The 20,149-nt window shown below is 49.9% G+C and overlaps 1 protein-coding gene across 1 annotated transcript in view; it reads right to left on the bottom strand.

Annotated features, from left to right (window-relative positions):
• Positions 1 to 17,925, bottom strand: part of TOX2 (TOX high mobility group box family member 2) — a 149,713-nt gene extending 131,788 nt beyond the window's left edge. The window contains exon 1 of the mRNA XM_086852573.1: positions 17,695 to 17,925. Within this exon, the coding sequence (XP_086708699.1) occupies positions 17,695 to 17,796 (102 nt within the window). The 5' untranslated portion in view covers positions 17,797 to 17,925. The remainder of the gene's footprint in view (positions 1 to 17,694) is intronic.
• Between the last annotated feature and the right edge of the window lie 2,224 nt (positions 17,926 to 20,149).

Raw genomic sequence — 20,149 nt, 5'->3', positions numbered from 1 at the left:
CAAGGCAAGAGCTCGAAAATGGGTAAATTCCTCTTCTAGTATTTTTTTAACACAGTTTTTCAAAAGGAAAAGGAGCAGACAGCACACTGAACAGGGAGCATCCTGGAGAGCTGGGGCTCCATTCCATCGTGGCTCAGAGCAGTGTCCAGGGCTCTCACAGCACAGGCAGCATCCTGATCCCTGCAGCCCTCCAAGTGAGAAGGTGGTACACCTCACACACAGAGAAAGAGGAAGGAAAAATGTGGGAATTTTGCCAAGCCTGTGGTCACTGGGAGGAAGGAATAGCATTGATGAATTTTTCAACTTGGATGATTTTGGTAAAAACCAAAGCCACATGCTTCAGAGTGCTCCAGGAACCCACTCCACAAATTAATCGACCACAGTGCCCAGGGGTTCAGAGGTGGAATTGACTCTGATGTCTGAAGTCCCATTTTTTGCAGCCCACCAGGGATGTCTGAGCAGTCCCATTTGTTTCAGAGCCTCTTCCAAGGTCAGTGCTGCTGACAGGCAGCAGCCTGGTGCAAACCCCTGTGTAACACAGCAGGAGGATGCTGATGGCATCGATGCTCTCAGGTCTTCTGGAGCTAAAGCTGAGCTTAAACCACACTTTCTCACCTTTCTTATGACTGGCTAATGATTGCAAACTCCCTATCAAAGCAGAGGGAGAGGCCACAGCCCCCAGCTGCAATCTCACCATGGTTTGCAAGGACATGGATTTCCCTGGCAGCAGGAGAGGGAGGACCAGTGCTCTGGACCTGCTCTGCTCTGGGGTACCACGTGTCAGATACCTGGAAATGCAGAACCCACAGCACAGAGATTCTTCTGGAAAACAGCCCTGGAAAGAAATTCCCTGGTGACAGTATGATTTCTCTCTCCCTTATACACCCACATATCCACACTCTTTGCCCACCTCAGCTATATATTTTAGGAGCCATCCTTTCCTAAGTGCCCACTAGGACATTTTTCAGCTGCAGCCTTGAAACTCTGCGGGGCCACACGTCATTGCAGTGGTACCCAACAGGCCAGGCCCTAAGCTCAAACAGAGCTTTGTACCCTCTGGAGCCACAAAAGAAGCCAGCAGAGCTCATTTGTATCCTCATGCAGAGCTGGGGGACTCCACAGCCACCACTGCACATCTGCCTGCAAAGCAGTCGGGGAGGTTTGCATCCTGTGGGCACATCCTTGCCAGAACAGTGGTTTGGGTTGGAAGGGACCTTAAATCCCATCCAGTTTCACTCCTCTGCCATGGGCAGGGACCTTCCACTATCCCAGGTTGCTCCAAGCCCCAGCCTGACCTTGAACACGTGCAGGGATGGGGCAGCCACAGCTTCTCTGGGCACCCTGTGCCAGTGTTTTACCGCTGTAATTGTAAAAAAAAACAAACCAAAAATACCTTTAGTTTAAAACCATCACCCCTTCTCCTGTAGCAACAGGCCCTGCCTAAAAAGTTTGTCCCCATCTTTGTTGTCCCCCTTTTAAAAACTGAATATGGAAGAGCTGGAGCTTGCAGAGCATTTTATCACCCAAATTCATGGCTTCACACCAGCTATGAGCTGTGTTTTGCTTAGGGAGAGAAAAGGGGCATTGCCACATCCAACACTGGATGCTGCATCCTGGGGGAAGCTGTGGGACAGAGCTGCAGAGCCCAGAGCAGCACATCCCAGCCAGCCCTGCCCAGAAAACAGCTCCTGCTCACAGTGGGGAACTGATCCCTCCAGCAGCACATCAGTCATCCCCACCCACATTTTATAGTTTATAGGTAACAAACTAAATGCAACATTAAGGTTAAAATAAAATCATTGACGCCTTTGCACAGAGAGATTTTGGCTTCTCTCTCCAATGCATTTTGCTGCTTTTTACAAAAATGTCCTCATTATTTTGTTTGAAAGGAAAAGAGGCGAGCAGGTGGTCCTGACTGTGTGAGTTGTTATGTGACCAAACTGAACATTTAGGTCTGAAGAGCTGCTTGTGGTGGCCATGGGGACAGCAGAGCTCCCAGATGCTGTCCTAATTCCTGCTGTGTCCCACAGAATCATCCCAGAATGGTTTGGGTTGGAAGGAACTTAAAACTCATCTCATGCCACCCCCTGCCATGTCAGGGACACCTTCCACTGTCCCAGGCTGCTCCATGCCCCATCCAGCCTGGCCTTGGGCACTGCCAGGGATGAGGGCAGACACACCATTGGATACTGCTGGAAAAACAAGCTGTGCTGAGTTTCCAGCACCTTCAGCTCCGTGTGTGCACCCACAGCTCTGGGAGCTGGCTCTGGCACAGCTCTGGTGCCCAAAGGCACCTCACACACCCCAGAGCTCCTCCTGCAGCTCCTGACACACCCAGCACCAGCAGTGAGCACTTCCCTACTGCTTCCCATTTTCCCACCACAGGAAAAAAGAAAACCAAGAAATCCCCCAAACTGCAAGGGTCTGTTAGTGTTCAGATGAGGAAACAAAAGATGTTTCACCCAAGTCTGTGCTGACATGTGGAAAAGCTTTATTTAAAGCACTGAAAAGCTTCTTGGACCCCTCCCCACGCTGCCCAGGACCCCCCAGTTTCAGAGGTAAATGTGAAAGAAGTTTGTTGGGGTGAGATGCTGCATCACTGAGGTGAGTGAAGGGAGGAGGGAAGACGAGGAGCATGAAGAATTACATCAAGAACTGGCCCCCAGAGACCTGTGTGATGCACATCCCCACATCACACTGGCAGCTCCCAGCTTCCAGCCCCACTGGGGTTTATTTGCTCCAGAGCAGGAATTCATTTTGCACTCAACTAATGCTAGCCCAAAGTGCTTTCAAACAATACTCCCCTAATAGAGACATTACAAAAGCCATTATTTTCCTGTTTAGAGTCAAACTAAGCAAATACAAAGGTAACTTTATTTTAAACAGACTACCATCATCACAAACAATGAATACCAAATATTCTTTTCCAATATACAAGGAATTTAACTTTCATTTTTGCTCTTCTTGAAGGAGTCAAGAATACCAGCTTGGCAAACACCAGCTTGTGCAATAAAAAAACTGGAAAACACTTCCCTCCAAATCCTCTTCCTTAATGAGAGTTAAGAAAGGTCTGTTTAATAATACATTTAATTTCAAGCTCTCTTTCCTCCTACTTTCTAGAAAAGCATACATTCCAATGACACATTGAAAAAAAAAATCTTTCTTTTGAAATTATTTCTAAATTGTTCCCAGTTATGTTCTTGAAAGTATTCCCAGTTGTCTGTGACATTATCAGGCTTCCTACTCACCCCACCAGCATCCTTAAGGATTGGGAGGGGGTTGTGTTTGCTGCTGTTGCTGCATAAATCCAAAGCAGCTCAGAGGAAGCAGATTTGCTCCACAGGGAACAGATCCTGGTATCCTCCATGCCACAACTCTGCTCGCTCAGACCATCTCTGACCAGCCCTATTTTACAGAGCCTGCAGCTCCAGGTCACACTCAGCCACCTTGCACCTTCACCTGTACCCAGGGGATCTCTAAACGTCAGTTTTGCCAAGCAGCACAGCTGCTATCCCAAAGTTTCCACTCCTTCCATGCAGGGAAACTCAGAGCTGAGGTGGGCACAGGGGGGATGAAATGCTGAGCTGACCAAGCCATGCCCTCTGGAAGGAGCAGTCTCAGGGGAAGACTCCAGACAGGTGGGAGCTCTTCATCAAAACCACCCAAGGGGCTTTGCACAGAGCTTTTTCCCCTCTCTGCCTTGCCACAGATGCCACGGGCAGTGCAGAGCTCTGGCAGCCTTGCCCTGCCCTGATTTGTAAAACTCTTCCAGGCTGGAGGCTCCACCACTGCACTCCTGCCCTTCCAGAAGATCTTCCTGCACCTCTAGGCCTTCATTTGACCACAGGCAAAACAGAGCAGTGAAGATTATTCCTCCCAGCACCAGGACAGTCAGTGCTGATGCTGAGCCGTGTTCCAAATACATCCTTGGAACTGGAATCCTCTCCTGCACGACACCCAGCACCACTCCCAGCACGGCTCCCCAGCCCAAATGGCAACACTGCAGGTTTCAGTGCTCCTCTGAGGACAATCTCCTGGATGCTGGGACACCTTACAGGAGCACCCTCTGGAGTCCCACCATCCCTGTTCCCAGAAGGTCCAACAGCTGCTGAAGGCTGCCAGAACATTCTCATTACTTCCAGTCCCACTGCAGTGCCACCACAGAACCCAAACAATGCCAGAACACCAAGACAAGGGCTGGCTGTAGCCCCTGAGCCCAAATCCACAGCTGTGTCCATTCCATGTCATCCCTAGTCTGAGAAACGGCATTTTTTGGTGGGAACTCGAGTGCCACATGCCATCAATGTCCTCCACAGGCAGGTTGGTTGTTGCAGAGCATCTCACAGCTGTGCTGCACTACAGCAGGGGCGTCAGGCCAGGCTCCCCCAGCCAAGGAACCGGCCTGGGCATCCTCTAATTCTGTGGCAGTGGGGATTAACTGGACACTGAAATACTTGTAGATGCACAGCAATCTTAAGCCTTCATCAGCCTTACAAAGGCTAATTCATTATCCTTTCTGCTCCAAAAACAAGCTCTGCCTTCATTTACACCTTCACCAGCTCAAAGGAGGTTTCAGAGGTAAAATCTGGACAAATTTTATCAATGAGTTCAAATCTTGAGCTAAATCTGAAGGAGGAATGGATTTACCCTAATCCCCTCCAAACATTCATCAACATCACCTGCCAGCTCAGCAGGATTTAATCTCTTTTTAATCTCTCAAAAGCAGTGGAGTGGATGGGGAAAGAGGTTGGGCACACAGCAATGGTGGATCTCTCTCTCTCTATTTTCTTTCTTTTTTGAGAGAATCCCGGCTGCCAAATCACACGAAGCAGCACATGGAAATTCATTAGGATTTTGCTGGTATCACTTTCCAGGTAAATAACTGGTTTGGATAGAACATTGTCTGGCTGAGGAGGAGAGGGGCCCACCCAGGAGCCTTAGAGGAACACGGTAAATCCATGAAGATGCTGCAGGAGCTCCAATTCCATCAGCCAGCACAGGGACTGCTCTGCCCTGGACTGAGGGCAGGGATAAGGTGGAGATGCTCCAAGAAGCTGCAGAACCCTCCCAGAGCATCCACCAGCCCCGCCAGGAACCCGCGTGCCAGAACCTCAGCTTTGCTCCGCGGGTACCGCGCCCTCCCAACAGCTCCAGTCCCAGCCCTGAGCCTCACAGGGAGCTTTCCTGCCTCCCGCTAAAGCTGCCAGTGCCAGCAGCGCTGCTGGCTCAGATGGCCGGGGTTGTCGTGGCCAGTGCCACCCCAGCCCTTGGCTCAGCAGCTCAGGGGACCCTGGCACAGCGCGAGGCTGATGGCAGCGGAGCCGGCGCGGGGGCGAACGCGATCCAGCGCCTTTGGGAGCCCCCGGATCGGAGCGATAGCGTGTGATTCGAGGTTTACATAACACCACCCAGCGCTTTTGGCAGAAACAATTGGTATTAGCAAGGAAAAGGAAGCATCAGGAACAGCCGGCAGAGCAAAGAGACACCTCTCGCAGCAGCCCCCGGGCTAGGAAGAAAATAAATAACAAATGCAACAGAAGCAACACTTGGACAGCAGAGAGGGAGAGGGGAAGTCTCTGCAGAAGGAAACCAAGCCTGAATAGTGGCTGAGAAGAGCTGGGAATTAAACTTTCCGTTGTCACCTCCTCCCCAGCCGCGTGGGACTGAGCTTTGCGCTTCACCAAGGCGCTCCAGTCACTCCTGCCACACTCAGCCGTGACACGGGAACGCTGAGCCTCACGGGGCTCCAGGGCTGTGAGGGATGAGCACATCCCACTAACTCTGGGGCTCAGAGGAGCCCAGGCAGTGTCCCAAGGCATGGAGCTCACTGCACCAGGCTCCAAAACCCTCATTCACTCCAACTTCTTCATTTTTAACTCGGCCTGGTGCTGCTGGGTTTCACTCTGGGGGGTTATGCTTATCACAGAATATTCTGAGCTGGAAGTGACCCAAAGTCCAGCTCCTGGCCTGGCATGGGACAGCCCCAAGAACCCCAAACCAAATCCAGACAAAGCCCCAAAGAAGGATGGGTTTCCCCACTGGCCTCAGTGGCTCCACAATGGCCAAAGGGATGAGGCCCCAGGTTTCAGGTGGCCCAGCTTGCCCCTGTCCTGCTTTATGTCCCACACTGCCACCAGAGAATGACAGAATCCTAAAGGTGAGAAAACACCTCCAGGATCAAGCCCAACCATCATGAGGCCACCACTAAAGTCCAGGCTGTCACCAGGCCATCATTAAACCATGTCCCAAGCAGCACATCTCTGTGTTTTTGGAAGCACGTGCCCACACCCAGAGAGCAGGACAGCAACCACCAGCCCTGGCTCACAGCTGCTGAGGACATCTGGTCCCTCAACGCTGTGGCCTGGTGTCCCAGTGATGGGAAGAGCCCCAGCAGCTCTCCAGGAGCTGTGGGTCCTGCAGCCTTCCTGCTGTATCCGTGCTAAGCAAGGAAGCAGCCTGTTCTCGAGACCTTTTTGTGCCAAGCTGAGCATCCCTTCCAAGCTGGCACCGTCCCCGTGCTCATGGCATGATGACAGTGACACAAGCTCCAGCCCCAGATCCAGCACCAGGCTCTTCCTGCCTCTGAGCTATCCAAGATTTCCAGCTCTGGTGGCAAATGAGAAGCCCCAGTTGGGATTCAGAACATCCTAAAACAATTCCTCAAAACAAGAGGATGTTAAAATCCACATTTCCCAGAGAATTCAAGCAATGCTTTCCTGAAAATTTGAACTAGCTGTGGCTTCATGTGCAGCTTCTGGAGGGCAGCTCTGGATAGCAGGACTTAAAATCTAACTTGATCAGGAAAGTTTCCATGATAAACTTGAATTTGCCTGTGGTACAATGATCCTGGTTTAGAATCCATTTTGGGTTGGAAGGGACCTTAAAGATCATCTCTCCCTGCCAGGCACACCACAGGAGGGTGAAGGAGTGGGAAAAGAGGATGATAATTTTGTGCAAGGCTGCCCCTGATTCCAGCTCTTCACTTATTTCCTCTCCAACTTGCACATTGTGACCTTTCCAGGCAAAAAATAAAATTCAAAAAAATACAATAAATAAATGAATAATATTAATGCATGCAGGGAAAGGATGCCAAAGCCAGCTCTGGAGCCTGCAATCCAGATCCCTACTCCCAGGACATATTCTAAATCTCAGTCAATACCACATGTTTTCCAAGGAACGAGGCGTTTCACATTTTATTAATTCTAACTAAAGCCCTTTTTATTGCAAACTTTCTATTTAGCATTTGATTGCAGCCTCCACCACTGAGACTCTCGCTGTATTAGAGCAGAAAATCTATTGATATTTTTCTTTCCTGCCATCTCAATCCCAGAAGGTGCTGTTGAAATGAGTTCAAATACACTTCCAGAGGTCTCTTCCAGCCTCAGCTACTCGATGATTTTTAACATGTATTTGTTTTTTTGGTGCTCTCACACAAATTTGGTACCCCACTTCCACAGGTGATTGAAGCTCCATGTCGTTATTCCCACCAGGATTTGGCCTCTCCTAAAAAGAAGGCAAAATATGCCAAACAACTCACTTAAAGACCTGCAAGCTTGTGAAGTTAAAAACAGCATTTCAATATTTTTCTCCTTTTCAAAGCCCAACTCTTAAATGGAAAACCCAACTTAATAGAAAGTTCAAAAAAATCACCATTCTGGTCCGATTTAAATCAAATGGTTAAATACTCCACATGTTTGGCACAGCCAGAACTATCTGCTTTGCAAACAGATGGCCACCCACTATTAATTTGCCACCTTGACATGGAAATGCAGGTTGTCAATTAATTAAAAAACAAATGCCAGCAGTCTTCAGTTCACATTATGACCTGCAGCCTTTCATCTGAAGTGAAGGGAAAAAAAATACATATATATATATATATATATATAAAGCTACCACCTACTAAAGCAAACTCTTGGCACGTAATAATTGCTGGTCTCAGCTTGAATAGATTTATCAAGTTTAAACCATTGTGCTGCCAACATCTGTCTGGGGTTGAGGAGCCCAGACCATAATTCCAGTGTCAGTCCCTAAATATCCCTGGGTTGAAGGCTGACCTCAGTGTCTGGCTGCAGGGATGGACCCAGGCTGGAAGGTTTTCCTTCAAGGGCTGTTTGATCTTCAATCAACAATGCTTATCAGTGCTAAAGTCTGCCAGCCATTCCCAAAAGTTTGATATTTTTAACAGCACATTCTTCTTCTCCTTTGAACACTATTTAGAGACAAGATAATGCAGCAGGGGAAAAGTTGCCTCCCTGGGTTGAGAATGAACAAACAGAGCAGGGGGGGAATATTTTCCATTGCTACAAGCCCCAGTTTCTGTTCTTTATGTCCCCCCTCTGCCAGTACTTCTGCTTTTTCTTCTTCATACGATATTCTAATGCTTTGTTGGGCCATTGCATAAGCTGAAACAAACCAAGATAATTCAGTTAGAATTCACTAAGGTTTTCATACATTTCATTTCTACGCTGTCAAAGTTTCTCTTCTTTTTGTTGAGGACTCCAGGGTACACTGCCCTTCTTATGACTGTAGAGACTACAGATCTAATTCCCTAAAAATACATCATTCTTCCACTGCAGGCACAATGTTCTGAGATGGCTCCGTGTATAAAACCCCTCACAGAAGCACCCCAGAAAACTAAGAAACAGGGAATGGATCTGTTATTTATTGATAAAGAAGAAATAAAAATGTTAGGGTTTAGTAACTGTAAGTGATGCAACAAAATCATAGAATGATTTGGTTTGGATCTCATCCCACCCCCTGCCATGGCAGGGACACCTTCCACTGTCTCAGGCTGCTCCAAGCCCTGTCCAGCCTGGCCTTGGGCACTGCCAGGGATCCAGAGGCAGCCCCAGCTGCTCTGGGCACCCTGTGCCAGGGCCTGCCCACCCTCACAGGGAACAATTCCTGCCCAATATCCCATCCAGCCCTGCCCTCTGGCAGTGGGAAGTCATTGTCCCTTGCCCTGTCCCTCCATCCCTTGTCCCCAGTCCCTCTCCAGCTCTCCTGGAGCCCCTTTAGGCTCTGGCTGGGGCTCTGAGGTCACTCTGGAGCCTTCTCCTCTCCAGGTGAGCACCCCCAGCTCTCCCAGCCTGGCTCCAGAGCAGAGGGGCTCCAGCCCCTGGAGCATCTCCATGGCCTCCTCTGGAATCACTCCATCAGCTCCAGGTCCTTCTTATGTTGGGGGCCTTCAGCAGCCCACCCTGTGCCCTCCACAGCACCACAGAGATCCCTGGGAGCATCTTCCCCACAGCACAAAGGAGAGGTGATGGTGGGGTGGAATCAAACAGCTCATTCTCGAGCAAGGGATCAGCTCTCAGGGGAGAAAGGAGCTCTCCTGCACTGCTGGAACAGGACTGAGCTCCACCAGCTCCCCACCTGAGGCCAAGCTCTTTATCACAATCTCCTCCCCTTCCCAGCATGGTCCTTCACACTAAAACTGTTGCATTCCAGGGTTTTCAAAAGGCTTGACAACACCTAAAGGGCCACCCAGCCCTACCACCTCCCCAGGGAGAGGGGGATGTCCAGGAATAAATGGCTGGGTGAACCTGGCTGGAAAGGTGAAACTTCCTTCACAGGTAGGAATGTGGAGATGCAGATCTTTGGAAGAGAGAAGCAGATGTCCCAGGCTCTCCTTGTACTTCTCCACAGACCTGGATCTCCTGCAGTGGATACTCAGTGCTCAGGGTGGCTCAAATTATTCCTAAAATAACCCCCACATGTCAGGGGGCCCCTGAACTGAGGTGTTGCTTCTGGAGAGGGACACCTAGGCCAGTTCCTGGAGAGAATAAAAGGCAGAACCAAGACACAGCTCTTATCTCCCAACCTTGGCCACTGGCAAGAACAGACATGGAGAGGAAGATGATTGTTTTTTCTAAAGTGAAGAGGAAAAGCTCTGTGCACATGCAGACAGCCAAGGAAAAAGGGGATGGAGCCTCCCTGAGGAGCCCAGATGGGGATGGAAACTCTGACTCATTGGTAGGTTTTGTGGGAAGAGAAACCTGCTAATGTGATCTGGCTAATCCGATAAAAAGTGCTCCTTGCCACTGGGGGGTGGAACAGGATCCACAGGTCATGGGGAAAATCCAACCTGGGTGACAGTGAGGATGGTGGCACGTCACCAAAGGGGAGGGTGGCACGTGCCAGGGCTTGTCTTTCACCTCCCCTGAGCACCACCACAGTGCCAGGGCTGTCCCAGACCTTCTCCTCCAGGCTCTGCTGCCTGGCAGATGATGCTCAGTGGGGATGGGGAGAAGAGACTCAGAGCAGAGCTGCAGCAAGTTGTGCCCTACAGGTCCTGATACTGTCACCCTCCCTTTCCCAGCACCTGCTGAGTACTGAGATCCAAAGAAACCCGGGGGAAAAAGGCAGCATGACAGCAAGGGGCCGAGTCCTCAAACAAACAGAAAAATTAAACCTTCTGCATTTTAAACACTGGCAAAATTCAACCTCCTGTGTGCAGGTCCAGCCCAGAATTAGAGGTCAAGAAGCTGCTTTGGACCAAGGCTGGGCTGATTTCTGCAGATCAGGTTCCTCTGAAGCCACGTGCAGCCACCAGCACAAACCAGCGCTCCAATAATCTCTCCCTAAGAACAATTCCCGGCTCAGGCCCCTGTTTAACACTTCCCTCCCAGTTCCCTTCGCAAACGGAGCTGAGCTGCAATCTCACAGTCGTCAGGAAGAGATTTAATTATATCTGCAGAGGTCAAGCAATCCATGCAAAAGATGGGGGCGGCGGAGAGAGGTTCTGTGGCACAGCGCAGAGATTGCGCCTGCAGCACCGCGGCACGCAGGGCCATTTTTCAGGGGAGAAATGGCATCCATCAGAACAAAACCTCCAGAGGGAAACAATAGGAAAAGATGGGGGGGGAGGCAGACAATTAAGATATTCAAATCTGGTCATACAGCTGCAAAATCAGGGGATTTAATGTTGATTTCTAGCATTTTTTTCCTGTTTTTTAAAGGGTGGTGTGATCAGTGCTTCTTCCAGTAAGTTTTATTGGGAGATTTTTTCCTGCTGAAGCTGAGCTGTGTATCCCCAAGTATGCACTATAATTATATAATATAATGTAGAATATAGAATAAATAATAATAAATAATATATAATATAAATCATATATAATATATGATAAATAATGTATAATAGATAATATGGATAATATATTATATGTAGTATATAATATGTAATATATAAAATATAATATATAATACATAATATGTAATATGTAACATATAATATATAACATATAACATATAATATGTAATATATAATATATAATATAATATATATAATATATATAATAAATATATATAATGTGTATATATACATATGTAATATGTAATATGTACTATGTAAATGTAATATATAATATATAATATATCATATGTAATATGTAACATATAATATATAATATATAATATATAATATATAATATATAATGTATAATGTATAATGTATAATATGTATAATGTATAGTAAATAATCTATAATGTATAATATATAACATAATTTACATCATATATTAGATAATGCCTAATTTATGTACACCACAGAATATAGTACATGCCATCTATAATTTATGTGCAATATTATAGAACATACATTATGCATTATTTAATTATATTAAAACGAGTGTAAAATCACAAAGGTGGAACATTAGAGCTCAAACCTCCAATTAGGAATTAATAGTTTGAAAGCTCTAATGACACTAACACTTCAGCCTGACTTGAGGAATACTGAATAAGATCTCAAGAGGAGGCAGAGGTGCTGCTACACGACAGTTCAGACAGAAGCCTCGCACTCACCGGATGGAAAATTGTCAGGAAAAACATTAGCAACACAATAACTTATTTTTAATGTGGAGCTGTTAGGAAAACACAATTATATGCTTCATTTATACTGCAAGATATAACCCAACTTATGGTAAAAGCATTTAGAGCTCGTTTTGTAAAAAAAAAAAAATGACAGAGGAGTACAAAGGTAATAGGGAAAAATTGCACCTCGAGGGGGAAACGCTCCCCCCTCCCAGTGGGGCCAGTCTGTGGTCTGGAGCATCCTCACCTCCTGCTCCTTGTATGCAGCAGGAAAACAGAGATTTTTCTGCAAATGCTGCAGAAAGATCACACTGGTAACAAGGACCCCCAGGAAAGGAGCTGGCAGTGCTCATCCTTACAAGGAGGAAAAGCTGGAAGAGCTCTGCCAGGTTCCAGGCGCTCTCCCACCGCCCTGGCACGAGGATCAGCCATGCACCCTCCAAGTTATTGGATGCTCTGGTCTGTACAAGAAAATACAGTTTATGAACTGAATGTTTTCTCTGTTATGGATGCACAAACTGATCCTGGTGCCTGCTGCAGGCTCAGAGGTCCAAGGCAGAGCTGTTCCTGGATTTACCCTGCAGTTATGGTGGTGTAACACCCACAGCCTTTGGAACACCGATTCAGGGGACAATCACTGATTTGAAGAATCGTAAATAAATTAGAGAAACTAGTACAGTTTTGATCCTGAATTTTTTGTCTCTTGATGTCTCCTCTGCTACAAGGACTTCCATGGATCAGGCCCTTGACAAGGTCATTCAGCAGCAGCCCAAACAAACATGTTGTTACACACAAGTCAGACCCGTCTTCAAAACATCTCCCATTGTTCCCAAAACAACCAGATTAAAGCCTCCCCTCCGTGCATGCAGAGAGAACAACATTTTCTATGAATGGATGGACATTCATTATTTAGCTGCCAATCCCTGACTTAAAGCCCAAGGCAAAATAATGGAGTTTCAAACACTTTCTGCCGTGCAACCCATCAAAGACCACTCTGGAGAACGCAGGGTTGTCCCACTGAGTAGCTCAGCCACTTTTCAGAGGAAGCCCTTGCCCATATTCAGGGCCTAAAAGCAAAAAAATAATTAAAGAAAAATCTACATTTGCAAATCAATAGGAGCTGCCTGCCAAATGAGAATGAAATGGGCTCCAAATTAAAAATCTGCTGGACTTTGTTCTCCATCCAAAATCCTCCATCTCCAAAGAAAGATTTATGCTACTTCAAAACAGAGTTGGCGTCGGAAGTAGGAAGGGAAAGAATGCATTTTATCTTCCAGAATGGCAAAGCAGTGCTGGAACAAGGAAAAAGGGACCATGTTTATCACTGAAATGTACAATTTATTGTAAAAGTCAAAACAGAACATTTCACAGAAATGCATTTGCTACATCAACTCGGGCTTGTACCAGCTCAGATCTCATTTCTGAAGGGTTCTTAGAAGAAGAGAGCATTGGTTGCAGATTAATATCCAACACACGACTAGTAGATTTTAATGGTGTATTGGCAAAATAGTTTTTGTCAATTTATCATCCTAAAAGGCAAGAGTCAGGGTGTGTTTGGAGAGGCAAAGCCACAGGATCCTACAAGGAAAATTCAGGAAAAGGTTTGATAGTGCTGATGAATCCTACAGAAATGCTGCAGGGTTAATAACAGGGCCCCCAGCACAGGGGTTCCCAAAGATCAGACACTCCCAGGGTCTCCCAGCAGAGTGGATTTGGTATTCCCAGGCTGGGTCCTCCTCTTCCTCCTCCTCCCCATCAATCCACATCAATCTCCCTGGCTGGAAATTGGGCATTGTGCTAACCCAGTCTGACCATTGTAACACCAGATGCAAGCAGGAAGAATTTCTATTTAAATCTGTTTCTGCAGGAAGAGTAGAGATGATAATTCACTCCCCAAAGATGTCCCTGGGGAGCAGGATCACTCCTCCTGCACCACAGCATCCCTGCACACGCCGCATGAAGGAGCGCAGGGTATCGGCCTCTGGCAGGATTCCCATCACAAACCTCCCTTGCCAAGGCAATTGTGCTTGGGCTGAGAAGGAAAACCTCCATCCTGAGCTTCATGGACCCCCACACACAATTTAGGATCTAGGAAAAACCCTTCCATGCTAGTGTATCAGTCAGCACACCAGATCCTGTCGCTGAAGCTCCGCTAAGAGCGCAACGAGCCTTGGTGTTACTAAAATGCACATTTTTTACTGTACCGTGGTTTACTTACTGTGAAATACAGCTGCAGTATCTCCCTAAAGCTCAAATGGGAAAAATCCATCCCACATTTTCTCAAAGCAATTGGAGGGGTGGGAAAATGCCCCCTTAGGTGGTGCAGGAACACGCTGCTCTCACACAAAACACCGGCACCACACACTCAAAACCCTGTGAAAGCTTTCCTGGCAAGTGAGCAGGAAGGGGTCAGCAGCAATGCCCCAGTAAAAAGGTCAGAGGGGACAGAAAAAGGGGTTTAGACCCAAATTTAAACAAGGAATCCAAACCAGAGGAGGGTGTTTCCTTTAGCGGCGCTCAGGTGGCCGATGACAGCGATGGGTGTCAAAGTTTGGATGAAGACTCCTCACATTTTAAGCTGAACCTCCCCAGTGCAGACACCAGAGGTGTTCCTGCTGTCCCAGAGATGGAGCAGGTCCTGGATCCAGACCACAGGATGGTGGGGCCAGCACTTGGAGTGGGAAATGCTCGTTCCAGCTTGTCCTCTCAGGTGGCTCCTTATCACCCCCACACCTTGGGCTGAGCACTCTGCAGCCCTAAAAATCCTGCCAAGGAGCATCAGGCTGCGAGCAGCAGCTCCCTGGGCACCGGGAAGTTTGGGGCTGGCTCCTCTTCCCAGCTGCCATGGCAGGCTGCTCCATGCAGGATCACCAGTGACAGGGGCTGGTTTACACAGGGAGCCCTTCTCCCTGGCTTCGATATTCCTGATCCATCAGAACTCCTCACCAAACACAGTCAGCAGCAGGGAGGGCTCCTTCTCACCCTTGTGAGGGCTCTCCTTACACACTTGTGAGTGTCCAGCTCCTCACCACATTCTCCATCCCTCCCAGTGGCCAGCCCTTCCAGGGAAAACAGGGATGCTGTGGAAGAAAGGGAAGAAACCCGAATTGTCCCTTTCTGGGGAGGCCTGGGCTGAACACACACTCCCGTTTCATTATCCCTCTAAACATCCCTCGTCCTTTAAGAAATGGAAGTGCTGATGTGCAATAGGCCCCTGGTAGCTGCAGAGAGGAATTGTGGCTGACTGCAGCGTGCAGGCGAGATCGGAGACCTCCCAGTAACAATATCATGTCCAGTAAGTGCACAAAACAATTCCATTAACATTTCAGGCTGCTCTGGGCTAAGGCAGCTCACGGCGATGGCAGAGCTCTGCCGTGCTCCCAGCGAGTTATTTATGCACAGTGACACTGCACAGCCCAGCTCTGCTGCCTCCCCCTAAAGAAAGAAATAAATAAATGAAAGGGAAAACAAAACAAAACAAAAAACCCCTGAACAAAACAAGCCTTTTAAATCAAAGGGCTTTAGAGTGTCTCCATGAACTCAGCGAAGCAGGAGGACAGCAAAGAGCCTGTAAGTGCTCCTTGCCCAGGTCCTTCCCAGAGATGGGTTTTATCCGGGATATCTGCACGCCATAGTGGTAGAATTCTGATTTTTCCAGTCCACCCTACCTTCCTCTGTAGCTTTTTTAAGTGGAAATGCTTTGTGGCAGACACTGTCTCAGCCCAGCACTGGACAGGAGCAGTGGGGTTGGGATTGGGGTGAGGTTCTGGAGTTTCCCAGAGTATCCAGTGTGGCTCCAGGTAGCAGGAGAGCTCTTGTTCCACGGCAGCACAAGAGAACAGCCCGCTGCCGGTGATGCTGGGCTGGATCCCACCCGCACCTGCCGGAGTTATCCGAAGGCAGAGCAGCAGGAGACAGCTCCTCCCGCACCACTCCGGGCCACGCTTTGGTGCTGAAGTTACAGCCTTTGTACCTGCAGCCTGCCAGGGAAACTGAGTCAGCCCATTCCATCCCTGGCTTCATTCCAGCGGCCTCATGCCACAGACGGACGTGCACGGCTCTGCATAAGCAAATGTCATTTGATAACTCAGAAAAGAAAAGAAGTGTGCTGCTGCTGGGGGGGGGGGGGAAAGCGCCCTGAATATCAGCAAAGGGTAAATCCTTTCTTCTGCCGCTGCCTTAAGATCCTCGGTAGCAGTGACAACAGCAGCATCTGGTGGCAGTGGTCAGTACCTGGGCTGCTCCTCTCCGGTGTCCCATGCACCCGGGCCAGCCCAGCGCCCATCGCAGCCCGCCCGCCGGGGCCGAGCTCGCCGCAGCCCCAGAGGAGGCGATTTCCCGCAGCCTCCCGGCCTGAGGAGCCGCGGATCAATCGCGACCAACTAATCCGGGACTAATCTCAGGGATTCAGGCCACGGCTGGGCCGAGCAGGGGCCCCGCGCCCCAAGCCCCAGCTGCACACGGGACCCCCGAGCCCCCTGCGAGCCCCAGCTCCCGCACCCAAATAAAGGCACAATAAATGGTGCTGGATCCAACAGCTTGGCGGTGAAAGCCAGTTCCGAAAGCCGGCAGGGCTTGGGGGCAGCCGCGCCTCGCGCTCGCACCATCCCAAATTCCGGCTCTCACGCTACGGGCTGAGGTTTCAGCAGGACAAAAGCCCTGCTCCCAGGTGATCCGGCTCTCCTTGGTATTTTAAGAGCATATTTAGTGTTTTAAGAGCAACGGCAATGATAATAAAACACTTTGAAGGCAGCAGTACGCGGATACAAGAGAAAACAGCGAAAGTTGTTCCCTTTCAGTATAATCCGGTGTCTCAAAATAAACGAGAACTATTAGGTTTGCTGCAACTTAATCAAAAGAGCTAAATAACCCAATGACAGAGAAACAGTTAAATACATCTCTCCGTAAATAAAGATTAACTTGTCGAGTCTGGGAAGCCACACACATTTGCTTGTGTTTTAAGAGTTTGATCCCAAAGTATCACAACACTGAGGTGAGCCGGGAGCATCCTGAGCTGCTGTACTGACGCAGGAGAGCATTTTCTCCTTTTATTAACTTTTTTTTTTCAACGCAATTACCCGAATTTGGCCCGGAAGGTAGCAAGGATTACATCTGGGATGATCCCCCTCCCTTCAAAGGGATCTGGATCCCACGGCTTTGTAGCTGAAACATCGGCGCTGTTTACCCGCAGCGAGCAAGGCGATACTCGCAGAGAACTCCTTATCCCCGAAGTAGCATCTATCCCCTTCGCTTCGCCTTCTCGAGGATGAGGGAAATTTCCTACAGCAGCTCCGCGCTCTCAAATATCCGCGGCGCATCCCTCTCCCGTTACAAGTGCAGGATGCTTCGGCTCGCAGCTGCAGCGAGCGGGGAGGATGCGGGTGAGGGAGGTGTCCCCGCCGTGCTGGGGGTCTGGGGGCGCACGGACACCCCCAAGCCGGGGCTGGGTGCGACAGAAGGGGCCGGAGCCCGCTCGGGAGGAGCCGCGACCCGGCCCGGCGGCTCCGCAGCTCGTAAAGAAGGTGCAAAACAACAACAACACGGCCAAGAACAACAGGAAAAAAAGTACCCGACAACAAGCGCAACAACAACCCCTCCAGCCCGCGCATCGCCCCGGGCCGAGCGCTCCCGGAGCGGAGGAGCCGAGAGCAGCCCGGCTCGGACACGGAGCCCGAGCTGCGCTCCCGGCCCGCCCCGCCGAGCAGCGCCCGGGCTCGGGCTCCCCCCGCCCGCTGCGCCCGGCCCGGCCGCCCGACGGCTCCCCCCGCTCCTCTTCCAGACCACTTTCAAAATTCCCTCCCGCAGCAGCCGCCACTTTCCCTCCCCGTCCCCGCGGAGCAGCGGCGGGACGCGCCGAGCCGGGGACCCCCGCGCCCCCGCTACCTTGTTGCAGTGATAATAATCCAGCGGCCCCAGGCAAGTGGGGTCCGCGCCGGGCAGCGAGCCCACGGCGGGGGGGGCGGAGGGGTAGAACCGAACGTCCATGCCGGGGCTGCGGGCGGCGGCAGGCGGGGGCTCCAGCGGGCATGGACCCGGCTGCGGCGGCGGCGGTGCCTCTGGCGCGGGGAGAGGGCGGGGAGAGGGCGGGCGGCGGCGGGGGGGGGGCGGGCGGCGGCCCCCGGCCCGCCCCGCTCCGCACCGCCCCGCGCCGGGGCCGCTATTGTTCGCGGCGGGGCCGGGCGGCTCCTCCCGCCGCCGCCACCGCCGGGGGCTCGGGCAGCGCTCGGAGCGGCCCCGAGCGCTCCCCCGGCTCCCATCCCCGGCCGCTCCGGACAGGGGAAGGCTGCTACAGCCGCCCGCCGCTTCCCGCTGCCCGCCGGGGACCCTGTCGCGTCTTCCGTGCCCCGCAGCCCGCACCGTGCCCGGTGTGCCCCCTCCCGACGCGGGACGGTGCCCAGCAGCTTCGTTTCCCTCCGCTCCTGGTGCCCAGCCGCTGATGGAGGATGCTCTCCAGCGCGCTGACCGACCCCAGCAGGAGCCCCGACAGGTCCCCCATTCAGAACCCCGAAGCACGCCCTACTTCTGGAAGGCCTGTGCCTCCCCACGGGCTCTCCCAGCCTGGAGAGAACAACCAGGCTCTTCTCTGCACCTGGCGTTGTCTTCCCGCTCCCCAGGGCACGGAGACCCTCATTCTTCCCCCAGCTCGGCTTTCCACACATGCCAGTCTGTAATTCCCGCTGCTGGAAGGCAGCTCCATCCATGGCCATCCTCCTGGCCATCCCCCTCGAGCTCCCGCGGGCCGGCACTTCCAGCAGCGCGGAAAACCCAAAGGTGTCCGCGGCGAGGGAGGATGCTCGGAGGTGACACAGGCTGGACCTGCAGGCTCCCAGCAGATCCCTCTGGAAAAGCAGCCCAGTGGGAGAGACTATTACACACAGAGTGGTTTTGCAGTACGTTATCCCATGCCCAGATAGAGGGAAACGCGTGAAAGTTGCAATAACCGGTTCGTAAGCTGGCAAAGAGCAGGGATGGGGCTGGTAGAGTCACTTTGCTGGCAAACCTCCAAGAAAGAAATGTTTTTGTTGTTTATTTTTGTTTTGTTTTCTTAGAAAAAAAACCCCTCCAGACTGACTCCGAAGGCTTCTTTCCAACATGCAACCTTCAGGAGCCTCTGGAGCTAGAAAACTGAGCTAAATGAATGCCGAGTTCTTCCTCCAGCATCTTTCATTGCAAGAGTGGGGCCAATTCCTGCCAAATCCAGGGAGGGGGAAGGCGGGCTGGGGTTTCCAGGGAATGCCAGCTCCAGGAATCAAGTGATTATGTGAAAATCGTAGCTCTCATTTAAATTAAAAACAAGCTTTCAGCCCTCGTGGTGGTGTTAAAAATTGATTTAAGGGTAAAAACTGTCTTGGGCACAAAAATCTACTTCACATTTATTATTATTTTTCAAAGTGTGTGATTTTTCTGGAGAACCAGCATCGATCCTTCTGCATTTAGCAGTGAAGCAGGTTGGCTTCAGGAGTTCTCCACCAGGAAAGCTGCTCCGAGGGCTCCCAGTCAAAGGCATAATAGAGATGTCTAATATTTTGCATTAAAACTTTGAATATCTGAGCTCCACTGATCTGTGCCCTTCCTGATTTACACACCCCCCTAAAAAGGACTGGTTTTCCTGTCTCTCAGCAAATACTGAGCTGACATGTCACATTATTAGAGCTTCATTATTTTTGTAAAACCTTCCCAAGTAGAGTGACTGGTATATTATGAAGTATAAATAATTAAAACTAAATGAGAGATGTCAAAATAATGGAACAAAGTGTATTTTATGATGCATTATTCTGGCTTGTTTATCCACAAAATTCAGTAATTAGTAAGCAGCCTCTGAGTCATTAGCAAGGTTTGACTGTATTATTATCTTTATTAATTATCATAATTATTATATTTCTTATATTGTGGAGTCATTGCTGGTGGCTTTGCAGTTAAGGTGGAGTTTACTTTCCCACTAAAAGCAGGATTTAATTCTGTTGTTTCCTACAAAAATGAACACATTTCGTCACCAAACATGCAGCATCCCCCTGGCAGACACAACCCAATTTATTTGCAGTGCCTGAGCCACCCCATGGCTCCCTTTCAGACCCTCCCAAAGCTCATTTTTTCCCCAGTGAAGCCCAGATTTTCTCAGATTTACACTGCTCAGCCCTGTCAAACTTTGCACGTTCATCTGCCTCCGTTAGACCTCGAACAGAGGCTGATCTGAGCCTCTGGCGTCACAAAGGTTAATAATTGCTATTATTAGCCAGAGTGCTATTCTGGCTATAATCACATGTATACATATATGTGTATATCTACATGTACATGCCAAGGGAAGCTGGCAGAGGGAATGCTCCTCATCAGAGCGATG

The sequence above is a fragment of the Cyanistes caeruleus genome, chromosome 16 (assembly GCF_971803275.1).
Source record: "Cyanistes caeruleus chromosome 16, bCyaCae1.hap1.1, whole genome shotgun sequence".
In the NCBI taxonomy this organism is placed as follows: Eukaryota; Metazoa; Chordata; class Aves; order Passeriformes; family Paridae; genus Cyanistes; species Cyanistes caeruleus.
This window is presented reverse-complemented; position numbering and strand designations above follow the sequence as displayed.